Source organism: Pseudonaja textilis, chromosome 4 (assembly GCF_049901715.1).
Source record: "Pseudonaja textilis isolate UNSWEBS1 chromosome 4, rPseTex1.2, whole genome shotgun sequence".
In the NCBI taxonomy this organism is placed as follows: Eukaryota; Metazoa; Chordata; class Lepidosauria; order Squamata; family Elapidae; genus Pseudonaja; species Pseudonaja textilis.
Window position 1 is genome coordinate 38530494 of NC_141993.1, and position 13459 is coordinate 38543952.

A 13459-nucleotide genomic window follows, 5' to 3' on the forward strand; every position below is an offset into this window, starting at 1 on the left:
ACACACACACACACACACAAAGCTTCGAAATGAGTTCTTTTGCTAACTGTATTTTTTCACGTAATCACCGCTACCAGCTACACTTCTGCTAACAATGAATTAGCTTCTTCAAGCCATCACAAACTCAGCCCAGGTTTTGGCTCTTCAACCAGGTCCTCAAAAGACTTTCAGTTAAGCAGATGTTCATGAAGGTATTTTTCCAATTTTAGGAAAAGTTGGAACTCACTTGGCACCAATCACTATATGCAGCTGAAATAAAATGGTTTGGTCTCACTTTGCAATTGCTTCCTGGGTGGCTCAGGAAGTACAAGGTCTAGTGTTATCATGTTGCAGTACACTCTCTTTCTTGTGTTTCCAAATATTGTTTAATCAAAGTTTTTAATGATACAGTGTAGTTCTCTGTGTCGATTGTGGTGCCAAGTTCAAGGAAATTTATATGAATAACACCATTTGAATTTTTTTTTTAAAAAAAAACCATGATTTTTGCTACAGGGAAACTATGGAAAACCAGGCCATGGTATATTTTTTTTTCCTTGCAGGTAAAGCTTTATAATGATATTCCACGCACTGGCTTGATTCTTGATAAAAATGACGAACCCCTGTTTCATCAGCAGTCACAATGACAAGCTGCCACACAATGGTGGTGCGAAGAAATTACCTTTAATCTATTAGCAGGACAACAACTGCTGGCAATTTTCAATTTTTGAAGTTTTCATTCCTGCGTGTGACAACTCCTTATACAAATCTTCCAATACTGAAGAGCATCGTTAAAGTGACATATTTTATTTATTTGTTTCCTACCTTTTAAATTTTATAAATAACTCAGGATGCATACCCAATACTCCTTCCTCCTCCTATTTGACCCAAAAGAGCTGTGAGGCGAGTTGGACTCAAAGATACTGACTGGTAAAGCAAGGATTTTGCTGTACACATTAAATATAAATGTACTGGAACGGAAGAATAGCATCTTCTAAATGGTTTCAATCACCTAATCCCCATTCTATATCGCAAAGTGATGGGTATTACACAAATTTAGAAGCACAACATTGGGGAAAATAGAATATTTCATAGAGCTGATTTTTTTTTCCAGAATGGATAAGCATTTTTAAAAATTATTTCTCAGCTCCAAATGACAATGAATCAATTTGACAATGAATCAGTGTTTGACTGAAAGAGGTAGCACAAAAGGGAGTCACATAAATCTCTTGGGTCCACCAGTTTCCATATATAGCACAGTGTATCTGGACCAAGGAAAAGCTCGTCTATTTCTACATAATATGGTTCTTTATGTTAAAGAACAAACCTTGCTATTAACACAGAACACAGCAGGAAGCCTGCTCAAATAGATGCTAGACAGGACCAGAATCAACACAGATGATCTATAAAGACTACCATATCTGGATTGGGTAGTCTTAATGTTTTCATGGGATTTTTAAAGTTGCCTGGGGAATTCTGGGAGTTGAAGTCCTCCAGGCTTAAAGTTGCCAAGGTTGGAGGCCCCTGTAAATATAACCCCTTCAAGCCCAAGAATGCAGGTCTACAGAGATATATGGTTGAAATGGAGTATTTGAAATTCTTCTTTCCTGCGTTGGTCTAGCTTCCTGTTTAGCCATACAAAGTCTTGCAGAACCACTATCCAATGAACACACAGCCTTGGAAGGCCACAGATCTTCTACTTAAACCACACAATATTGTAAAAAAAACATGCTTTTTTAATTTAAAAAAAAGATTACAGAAATTCTGCATCCTGCTGTGATGTAATATCTTGGCCCGGATGGAGTGATGAAACCTTCCTTCAGAAAACAGAAGCACTAGATCACAAATGTTTTATTATTATTTTTTCTAGCTTAGGACCACAGGTAAGGAAATTTGCAGATAAAGCCCGGGCAAGAACTAAATGTATTTCAATTGTATTTAATTATAATAAACTGTATTGTAGTTATTCTCTCATCATGTGTTCTATTATTTTCTCTTCAGCTAAATGAAATATTTTGTTAAAAGTTCTTGTCTGGAAAAGTCAGGAATCCCTATCCATGCAAGCCTTGTGCCACATGATAAACATTTTACACTTCAATTCATTTTCACTTCTTATGGATTAATGTAGATAAATAAAGACAGTTGAGAGCCTCTGATGATTAAGTACAGCATATGCTCTCAAAACTTACAGTCCTCTTCTTTAGATGATAGCAAAACACTTGTGAGGTTACCCTTCTAAAAACTATATATTTAAAATATTTTACTAGGAAAGTTTATCATAAACAAGCTTACTGAGTCTGTGTCAAATCATTTATATTGTTATTTTATTTTTATTCCTTGTGCTATTGATTCTGCAACAATATTTCCTTGGAATTTTGGATCCAGTTACTGGAGAATTAGCAGTTGGATATTTGCATAGACTTGAATACATTACATGCATTTCACTCCGTATATCATATTATGGATAGGATTTTTGTACGCACTGTACAATCAATCACTTGATACTTAAGCTAGTAGAACTTAACAGATGAACAGATATCAGCTTTTGACAAACTAAGACCAATAGTCTTCATGGTTTAAGTACAAGAAGACTGATCTCATATCTTTCCCATTAGATGAAGTTTAAAACCATTCTACTAAAGCTGTATTCAGTTTCAGAAGCTGTAATGGAAACTGCTTTCAGTTTCTTCAGTTATTGAGAGTAAACACTGTCAATAATGACTACTCACAGTTTACATTCCAGAAAACACTTGTAAAGTTTATTGTTAAACATAATGACCAGGCTTGCAAATTGCATCGGGTCATGTTTTATTTAATTATGGTTTGAGAAGAAAGCACAAGAACTAGAGGTTCATATGCAAACCATAAACTTTGCTGGACAAATCACAATGGCTGAATTCAAAGGTCACGCTAAGCTAAAATTTACATTTGGTTTGAGCAAAGGAGTAGACAACAGTTTTCAACCTGTGGACTGTATTTTCTTGTTTCTTCCTGCTTCTGAGCCATTAGGGGCGTGGCTGAAATAAACACAGTATCATCAGTATTGTCCCATAATTCATCTAAAACAAGAACTCCAAAAAGCTATTCCTAATCTATTATGAGATATCCCGGGATCATGCAGATAGGTCTTCTGCAGTTGATGGGTTGCCTGGCCAATTTAAAACTAAGAACAGTTGTAGGATTTCCAAAATGAAGTTTGGAAAGCAGGACATGGCTATTTCTTTACTATAACTGTATTTGAACACTATTTTATAAACTATGCATGTTCTGATAAAGTTATATAAAACTTCTTGTTCACAATGGGATTAAGTTGAATAGGTTTATTTATTTCAAATTTATGAACTATTTTCTTCATTTAGCTCTGTATTGAAACTACTCTGTATTTAGCTACTGTATTTAAGCTGGAAGGCAGCAGTAAAAATGGAAAAGTTGAATCTTTCCCTCTATTATATTACTCTTCTAATCTATTTCTTAGAAATAGTCTAAAAGCTGTGTCAGCACTAGAGCACTCATTTTTTAAACTTGATGGCCTCTAAACAAGCGGTTATCTTGAGTGTCTACACAAGTTCATTTTAGAACACTGGGACTTCTAAAATCTTTTCACATAACTTGGTTTATTCTTCTTAACACCTAAAACTGAGCTTTTATATGTGTGTGCAATACATTATTTTATTGATACGTTGAGCAGGGATGGGATTCAACCAGTGTTACTACTGGTTCGGTGACTACATTTTGCTGCGTGTGAGTGTAAAAACCTTAAGCTGTGCTGTGCACAGTGAAAAGCGCTGCACTTGAGCGCACAGCGTTTGAAAAGCCACTTTTTTCCTGCTATTTCAACCTCAGCTGTGCTGCGCAAAGCAGCTGAGGTTGAAAAAGCAGGAACTAAAGGACAATAAGAGCCCGGGCGGAGGGGAGGTGGCAAACAGCAGCAAACACAGAACCAGTTTGGTGTCTGCTGCTCTTCAGAGCTACCGGTTTTATAGAGCCAGGCAGAACCGGTAGCATCCGACCCCTGACGTTGATTAACTTTCCCCCGCCCCCAATTATGTGTCAGTTTTGAATCTTAGCGACCACATAGGTAGACATCTATGGAGATTCTCAGTCGTCCGGGTTATGGTTGAAAGAAAGCACCTTTGAGACACACAAGTAAACTCTTTCCAGGATGACCTGGCCCTTTAGGTCCTTCAATAGTGCCCCCATCACTGCTGTAATTAAGTGGATCCATCTTGCCCCTAGTTGTCTTCTTCCCTTCTTTTTTTCCATCTTTTTCAGCATTATAGACTTTTCTTGGCTGTGAGCTATTGATATAATGTCTTTACAATAATTTGAGCCTGGGCACTTGTTTCTCAAATGATAATTCTCTATTGATTTCATCTAACAATTATTTTTCTCTTTGATATCCAAAATATCAAATAGCTTTTCTTAAAGCTAATGTTCACAGAATTAGGCAGTTTCTAATTGGGTTGCAAAAATCCAGACAACCACTAGATGGAAGCAAAAAGTTTGTGTTTTCTGCATCTCTTTGCTGATATTCAGTGATAATCCACATTTTTGCTGGCCAAGTATGATATGGCTAAACAGCATTTCAGATTATATTTAGCTGCAAATCCTTGAGCCTGTGATAAAAGCATTTTGCTTTAAATTCTGATAGGTGAGGCCAAATTGCTGAAAAATAAGATGATTAAGATAGGAGGCAAACTGTGTTTTTATAATAATGTTCATAATGCAGCTTGGAGTTAATGTGTGTTTGAAAAATTAGTTAGCTTACTCATGCATGTTTTTCAAAAATTAACAATAAAAAAATGAGCAGCAGATTTGTCCATGTAATTGGTTGATGTTGCCATTATCTAAACTGACCAGCAGCCAATTTTAAAAATGTCAGTCAAGAATATGTCACATCTCACCTTGGAAGCATAACAAAATGAATCTAGGGCTTTCTACACCCAGTGTATGTGCTTATTGATATATATAAAACACTCTATTAGATCTCTTTTGATGTCTAACGTACCATCTAAAGAAAGGCTGAAATATATATAGATACTGGGGAGAAATAAAAAGCTTTTGGAATTAGAAGGACTTGACTTAAGAGTGACATGGATATTTGGATATGACAAACTAGGGTTAATGTAACTTTAAAAATAATTTTGTTAGCAATAGCATTTGGACTTATATACCACTTTACAGTGGTATATAAACCCTCTTTAAGCGGTTTACAGAGTCAGCTTACTGCCTCCAACATTCTGGGTCCTCATTTTACCAACCTTGGAAGGATGGACAGCTGAGTCAAACTTGAGCCTGGTGAGATCCGAACTGCCGATGCTGGCAATTGGCAGCCAGCAGAATTAGCCTGCAGTCCTACATTCTAACCACTGTGCCACCACGGCTCTTGAGTTAGAGTGCCATATTGACAGTATAGAATAGATATAAATCTAGCTTGTGCCCAAAACTACCTTTGTGACTCTCGGCACAAGAAGCATTTTATGAAAGAGAAATGATAAGTAAACATAAATGATTAACTAAGTCTGATATACCAGAATATTGCCAGAAGAACGTCAAATAAAATCAAGAGAAGAGTTGGCAGCAAGAAGGATACACGTGTCAATGGCTTTCTTATGTACCGTTATTAGAAAAAGTTTGAAGTAGGTAAAAGAATTTTTGATACCGAACTATGTAAGATTGAATTTGAAACATAATTTTGTACAGATGATGAATGTGTGGACAAAATGTATCAATTTTTATTGAAATTTGAAACAACATTTTTTCTTAGAATATACAAATGGAACAGTGGGAAAATACATGGTTGAAAGGACTGAAATATACGTTATTATATTTTTTAAAGAAATTTTTTATAAAATAATGTATTGCTGGTATATATCACTGAAAAACTGTGTCGAATATATAAGGCAAAAATTTATGCTAGAAATGTAATCAACAAGAGGGAACGTTTTATCATGTTGGTTGGAGGCACAAAAAAGGTAAAATATAGATGATTTTAAAGACTGATGAATAAACAGTTGGAATAAAATCATGGAACTTTTTATATATGATAACTGCACAATAATAATGTTGTGCAACATGATTATATGTACAAAAGTAGAAAGATTCAAGTTTAGATACAATACAGGAACGGATTATGAAGATAGCTAAATTGACAGCTTTGTTAAAGAAAATATATTGCCTAAGCTTAAAACCTTATGGTTTTTTATATGAAACAGGGGGAAAAAAAAGTATGATATACGGTTCTGATAATTAAAAGAAACAATCATAAAAAAATGTAAGTAATTTATAACTATAGACCCCAAAGTCATTTGCATTTGTATAACTGTTGTATAACTGTTGTAAAAGAAAATTGGAAATAACTTATTTAAATTTTCTTTCTTTTGTCTGCATTTTTGGCTTCATCTTTTTCTTATCTTTTTTTGTTCCCTTCTCTTTAATTTTAGTTTTTGTCTCATTTCTTTAAACACACACACACACACACATTGTTGTTATATTTTGCTGTCCTATATATACAGTGTTTGAAATAATTATTACTTTCTAATTATAGCTAAATATTCAACAAACTACACCGTAGTACGATTAAAACAGCTGAAAACTAGCTGTTCCTGTGTCCATGAGTAAGAATGCAGTTCATAATTGCAGTACCATTCCATTAACTGATTTTTTAAAAGTACTAACTAAAATGCACTTTCCTATATTTCCCTTCTGAACCTGTGGCTCTCCAAATATATTTTTGTCAACTGAGGCATCTAGAGATCCACAGATAGTTTTATTATTTTATTTTATTTTATTATTAAATCCACTGGTTATTTTATTACATTTAGAGACCATCATACTAAAAAGATAAATTCCCAGTAGTTTATATCAAAAACATAAATTCTAAAAACAGAACTAAAGTATCAATCTACCATTGTGCAATAGGTGCTAGGGTGACTGATTTACTTCCTAAAAACTCTTTAGAAATTTTGGACATTTTAGAAAATATCCAAGGAAGATCTATATTAAACAAGAAATTTAAAAACTTCACCAAACAGCTTTTAACTTTTAATCTAACATGATGGCAAAATATTTATTACCCTACGTCTTGAATTGCTATGTAATTTATTGGGAAATCAGCTATAAACTGAAAGACCCCTCCTTTAAAAATAGAAATGTACTACAACCATGAATCCAATGTTCTCATTGTTATCTTCCAGATATGTTGAAGTATAATTCACTAAAAATGTTCTAATCCCATAAACACTAAAACAATATCTCTCAGTGAAGCTTATCTCAGATTGAAGTCCCAATTATCGTCATCTATTCCTTATGGAATAAAATGTTTATCAATATATTTCCATCCTACATTTCTATACATAGGGCTCTCGGAACAACTACCAATCAAACCAAAACAATAAAATTTAATGAAATATGGTTAAAAAAACATTAAAAACCAGATAATTCAGATTAAAAAGATCAGGTGAGGAGTAAATCATGACTCCTTTCCTGAAAGTGGAAAAATGGCCGTTCAGTACATTCCAGAAAGCTTGGAACAGAAACCCTATGAACATTTGTCATCAGTATAGTTTTGTATAAATGAAATAATAGAACAAGATAAAGTGTACCCACTCATTACTACATACATCAAGTTCTGTTCCATGCACTCATGATAATCTTCCTTTGCAACAATTACACTAATATTTATATGCATAAAAAGGTAATATCCAAGACTCCATCCTCAGAGCATAGAAACCTTGCATAGATAAAGTAATATAAAAGAGAATGAAAGAAATGTGTAATCTCTGAAGAGAGTTTGACAAGTCACGGGATAGTCAAAATCCATCATTGATACAGGCAACAAAAGTCAACTCAAACATTGCATTTTCACTACACAGCCCCATAGGTCTCCTGGGAAGAAAAGCATGAAATATATTCATATGACAAAAAACATGAAGAACATGTTTTAAGAAACCATAATATTAAAAAATATATATCATAGATTAATCATTCTTGAAGTTCTATTACAACAGATAACATAAACCATAAGTCCGTAACCAACAACTCATGGCTTGTAAGCTTCACTTCACACATTGTCTAGCACAGTTTTTTCAAACTATGTTCTAGGGAATCCTAAGGGTCTACTAGACTGAGGGAGGGAGGGAGGGAGGGAGAGAGGGAAGGAAGGAAGGAAGGAAGGAAGGAAGGAAGGAAGGAAGGAAGGAAGGAAGGAAGGAAGGAAATCACTTGAATGCTGCCAATTTTCTACCATTAAAACACTGCTATATGACTGGGGGTAGATTGGGGAGTGGGTCTTGGATTTTTTTAATAGCAGATTCTGCAATCTGGAAAAAAAAAAGAAAAATCTAGTACTCTGCAAATAAAGAAACAAATAAAAAGTCTGCATGAGGCTCACCCAGTTACTTACAGCACCCTTACAAATTAAAGACATTTACTTAATACAAAGAAGGCAATATTTATATCCTCAAATGTCTAATAGTCATATTTATTCCACACAGAAACACCTCTTACGTACAGGTAATAAGATTTGGAAGTTTTTCTCAAGCCATAAGATGCGTAATAATGTCTTGCCACCAGGTGGCTCCTCACAGATGTTGTGTGATCGCTTTTCTCTCTTAGCCTTCAGTCACCAACTAGATTTCCTTGCTTAGAAATACTATGGCCTGATTCTAGCGATCCACTAGGGCTAAGATGAGACTCCTTTATTTTTAACCCTCAGTTCATGCATATAGAAACGTTGGACTGAAAGCTTTATTCAATATGTAAGGATGCATGGGAGATGAAGATCTTGCAGGAAAGTTACCAGATTCTCTTCTCAAGTAAAGCAAAATATTCTCCTACCTTTCTCCCTTGGCATATGACCTCACCTTTTCTTTTTGTTTTTATACCCAAGAATTAATTTCAGAAGTATCTTCTGGGTTGTTACATAATGACTGTGTTCACTGGTTGATCAATTACTTTTGATTATTAGATAGGGTCCCTACAAGACACAGCTGCATAAATACCAGAAGCGGTGTTCTCAAATGTATATAAGTTGTATTAATGCTACTCCTCCTTCAGTAACTCTTAAAAGGCTCCCTGAGGCAGCTGTCTATCCAATCTTTCCTATCCACTTTACACAATTGAGACCAAGGGTCTCCAACATTGGCAACTTTAAGACTGATGGACTTTAATTCGCAGAATTCCTCAGCCAGCCAAGCTAAGTTGGAGACCCTTAACTTAGACCAGAATTTTCAACCGAATGATCATTAGTGTGTATTTTTAAATAGATAATGTGTTGTGGTTTTTTCGTGGTTTTTTTTTAAAACCCACTTTGCCAAGAAAAGGTCAAGAGAGGGATGCTGACCTTAAGTATCCCACCCACCCCCCTTGATTGAAGGACATTGTGTCAATAGGGCATAAGGGGGAAACAGTTGCCTCCAAAGGACGGCTTTTCCTGGAAGCAGATGCAATCCCAGCCCCCCCCCCCTCGGATAATCCCTTAGCATCTGCTAAAACATCCAAGCAGTCACAAGAGATTAGAGGAACCTGCGAGGAACTAGGAGATTTTTTTTCTTTTTCATTCATCAAATGCAGTGAATGAAAGCTCCCCTCCAAACACTGCAAGCTGTGCGCTCAGGAGCTAAGCTTTATCACCTTTCAGAAAAAAGCCCATATCCTCCTCGGAGAGGTTCGGGAAGAGCCAGGAAGGAAGCATGGAAATACAGAAGGCATCCAGCCATCGAAGCAGAGAAACCCTCTTCCTCACCCAGGCGACCAAAGGTTGTAAAACGGATTCCGAATCGCTCGTTAACAGGGATGAAGTTGGGAATGGCCGTAATTCCGCTCATCGGTCAGGGCTGAGAGCACGATCGTAGGTCTCCCCCACTCTCCTGCCCGCTCCAAAGGTGCCCCATACATGTTCTACGTTGCAAATGCGCGCACACAGCACCAAACTCCAGGATCTGATGCAAAAAAAAAAAGACCCTCCCCCCAATTCTTTAAACGGTGCTTTTACCGTACAGCTGTGGGGCAGGGGTGGGGTTTGGTGAGGGGACACGGAGGTGGCGGAGGTTTTTCATGTGCAATTTTCAAGGTCCAGTAATTGCCTTCCGCCCTCTCTATGCATTCGAACCGCTCTCTCTCTCTCTCTTTCCCCTTCTTCTCAGTGACGTGTGTAGGACATTGGTTTCATATACGAAAAGACCCTTCCGAGCTCCCGATAGCTCGGGGTTTTATTTTATTTTTTGGGGTGGTGGTGGGGGGGGGGAGGGTGTATGGAAGAGCGCACACACGCCCCTCATGCCAAAGAGTCGATCCCGACCGAGCGCCCCAACTCTTCGGCTTGGCAGAACGTGCTTTCCACCCGGGGAAAGCGCTACGAGCCGCCTCCGCCGACCGACCTTCCCAAACACAATCAAACCCAGGGAGAAATCCCGCAGGCTTTTTGCGGGGCGAGAAAGGCAAGAGAGATGGGAGACTTGAGCTGGGGTTGGCAAGGGCGAATCTCTTGCGAAGGAACCGCTTTTCTCCCGAGCCCGGCTCTTGCTTCCTTTCAGCAAAGCCCGGGCTGGAAGCACCGCGTTCACCCCGCAAAGCTCGGCTCCAGAACGAGGAGAATCAACCGCACCCGCTCCAGCCCGGAGGATGATGCCGCCGCCGCCGCCGCCGCCTTCTCCTCCCCATCCCCTTCCCGCCTCCGCCGCTTGGCATCGCTTCGCACAGGTCGAAATGCGACAGGGCAGAGGGAGGGAGTCGGGGGAGAGATGCTTGGCGCCGAGCGGGCTTACCTTCTCTGGCTTTGAGCAAAACCGTGTTGGCCACTATGTTCTCCAGCTCCATTGACAAGCTCGGGCGGGACGCGCGGCAGGCAGCGGACTATGGGCAGCTTCCAGAGAGGCACTCGGCGCTTCGCCTTCGCCGACTCTACGGCAGCGCGGCACCAACCCCCTGCCCTTAGGGCATTCTTGCGCGGCTTTCTCTGGCTCCCTCCGACGAGCTCCTTCCTTAAGAAAGAACCACCGCTTGCTGGCTTGCCCGCCTGCTGCTGCTGCTGCTGCTGCTTCCCTCCCTCTCCCTCCTCCAGCCCGAAACTCTTTCTCCCCTTCGCTTCGCCGATTTCGCTTACTCCATTCTCGGTGCCTACATGTAAAAGCGTTGGGGGGAGAAAAAAAAAGGAAAAGCCCTCCCTCTCACCGCACCCCCCCCTTCCTCTGCTGAGAAGGTTTCAGATGGGCGGGCTTCTCTCCCTCCCTCCGCGGGGGTGTGGTACGATGAAGTGGGTTCCGCAGCATTGCGCAGGCGCCATGCTCAACAGCTGGCTCGTTCCTCTGAGCGTGTCGGGAGACGTAGTTTTCTCTCTCTCTCTCTCTCTCTCTCTCTCTCGTAAAGGCTAGGGGTGGGGGTGGGGGGCGGGGGCGGCGAGGGGGTTTACCGCCAGCATCCGTTCCTTGCATAGCGCATGCAGGCGGTCGGGCGGTGAGCACTTGGATGCCCGATCAGGTTTTTCAGATGCTTTCCTAGGGTAGGAGTGATGGAGCAACTCCAGAGTATAAAGGGAAGCGGAAATAGTCTGGAGTGGGTTTTTTTTTTTTAAAAAAATTATAATTCTCACGGTTGAACGAAGACCATCATGATTCATAATCCGTTCCAAGACTGTCAATCTGCTGCTTTGGTTTAATGAAATAAGCTGCTCGTGAAAATATTTTGACAGTTCCTCAAATGCTGTTAATGTTTCTGTGTGCACAAGTTCCTGTTAAGTGAACAAGGAAAATACATGGAAGCCAAATGAATTAGGCACAATGCCTGCGGATCGTTTTTAGCGCCTTGAGCTCCACTATGGTTTTAGAAAAAATAGGAGTTGTCGAGAAATATGGGGAAAAAAATTAATTATGGAAAGTTCATAAGTGTTCCCAAGGAAGTATGATATTTAATTAAAAAGAAATGTTAAAGATGTTAAGATGTTAATGAATATTAATGATAGAATTGAATTGGAATTGAATGAGTGTTTTATTTAAATATATATATATATATAATCTTTTTTAAAGAATATAGTGTGTATTTTAAGAATGTACCAAGCAGAATTCGATTGGAAGTTATGTATTGAATGTTATAATCTTAAAGGTATACATTGAAGTTTAAATAAGAGTTGAATGGATGTAATTAAAAGATATAAAGGCGTCATACTCCAATTAGTAACTACAGGAGAAAATTTGTTTAATGAGAAAAAATAATATGAAATTGAAACAGGACAGACAAAAGTATAAATATAATGATTGAATTGAGATAAGATAATCAAAATAAAGTTGAGAAAATTAAAAGAGGGGAAAAACTATGTAGAAAATGTAAAACAGTAATAAGATATGGAATAGAACACAAGAATAAGCATGAAATTGAATTTGTGTCTGTATGAAGAAGTGTAACCTGGGACTGTGCTATTTTCAAAAAAAAAGATGTTTTATTTGTATTATGGTTTTTTTTGTGAAAACCCAAATAAAATTTTCAAAAAAAAAAAGAAAAAGAAAAAATAGGACTTGTTGATCTACAAGCTTAGTCTGCTTAACCATGTGGACTGAACACTAATGAACCCAACTACTTTTTTTTATTGATTAAACTTATATTTTGCTGCATTCGGACAAAATTGGATGCATAAAATATACCAGTTAAACTACCCAGGTTATGGTTTAAACAAATAATGGTATTTGAAAACCCCAATGAAAGCAACAAACCAGGAAAAAAATGAGGTGGCATAATGCTCTTTGGAAAATTCCATTTTCAGTCATTTCCTAAAGCCCACAGTCTGATCTAAGACCATCCCAGAGCATTGGTCTGTTTTGGAAAAGCAGTATATTTTCACCTAGCCTCTCTGGCTTTTGGAGAGATGGAGACCATAGGAAGTTGCTCTTTCCAGTGACACGGGCTGATTCTGACTGGAGCAGGCAGTCCTGCACGTGTCCAGATGCCAAGTTATGGAGAGTTTTTAGGTCAAGACTAGAACCTTCATTTATATCCAGGCATCAATTGGCCACCAATGAAGACCCCACAAGTCAGTGTTATGTGCTTCCAACTTCAGGAGCCAGTAAGTAGACAAGCCATAAAACCCTGGACTATTTGCAGTTCCTGAATTCTGTAAGCTCCATGTAAAGCGCACTGCAGTAGTCCAATTAGGAGGTAATAAGATCTTGAATTACTGTACATATAACTAGGTCTTCTTGAACCAGATAGGACGACAATTGGCACTTCAGCCAAAACTGACAAAATCATTTAGTTATAGCTTCTACTGTTTTGTCAGGCCGAGCCCAAGAATAACACAGAACAACCGAACCAAAGTTTATTTCTTTTATTTACTTATACCATACAGAAAGAATTTTGTCCGTCTACCACTATACTACTCCAACCCTAAAAAATATACTTTGGAAGATTTTAGGAGTGGCTATCCTAAATCTCTTTCTCTGATCCAGCTCCAGTCTGTGTTAACTCTTGTCTTGCTCAATTCCTTGGAATGTAC

General features: G+C 38.3%; 1 protein-coding gene across 2 annotated transcripts in view; it reads right to left on the bottom strand.

The window, feature by feature from the left end:
- Positions 1–11200, bottom strand: part of GRK5 (G protein-coupled receptor kinase 5) — a 170792-nt gene extending 159592 nt beyond the window's left edge. The window contains exon 1 of one of the 2 annotated variants that reach the window (XM_026704861.2): positions 10743–11200. In XM_026704861.2, coding sequence (XP_026560646.1) covers positions 10743–10794 — 52 coding nt within the window. In that variant the 5' untranslated portion in view covers positions 10795–11200. The remainder of the gene's footprint in view (positions 1–10742) is intronic. The other variant, XM_087932652.1, reaches the window with a different exon arrangement.
- Between the last annotated feature and the right edge of the window lie 2259 nt (positions 11201–13459).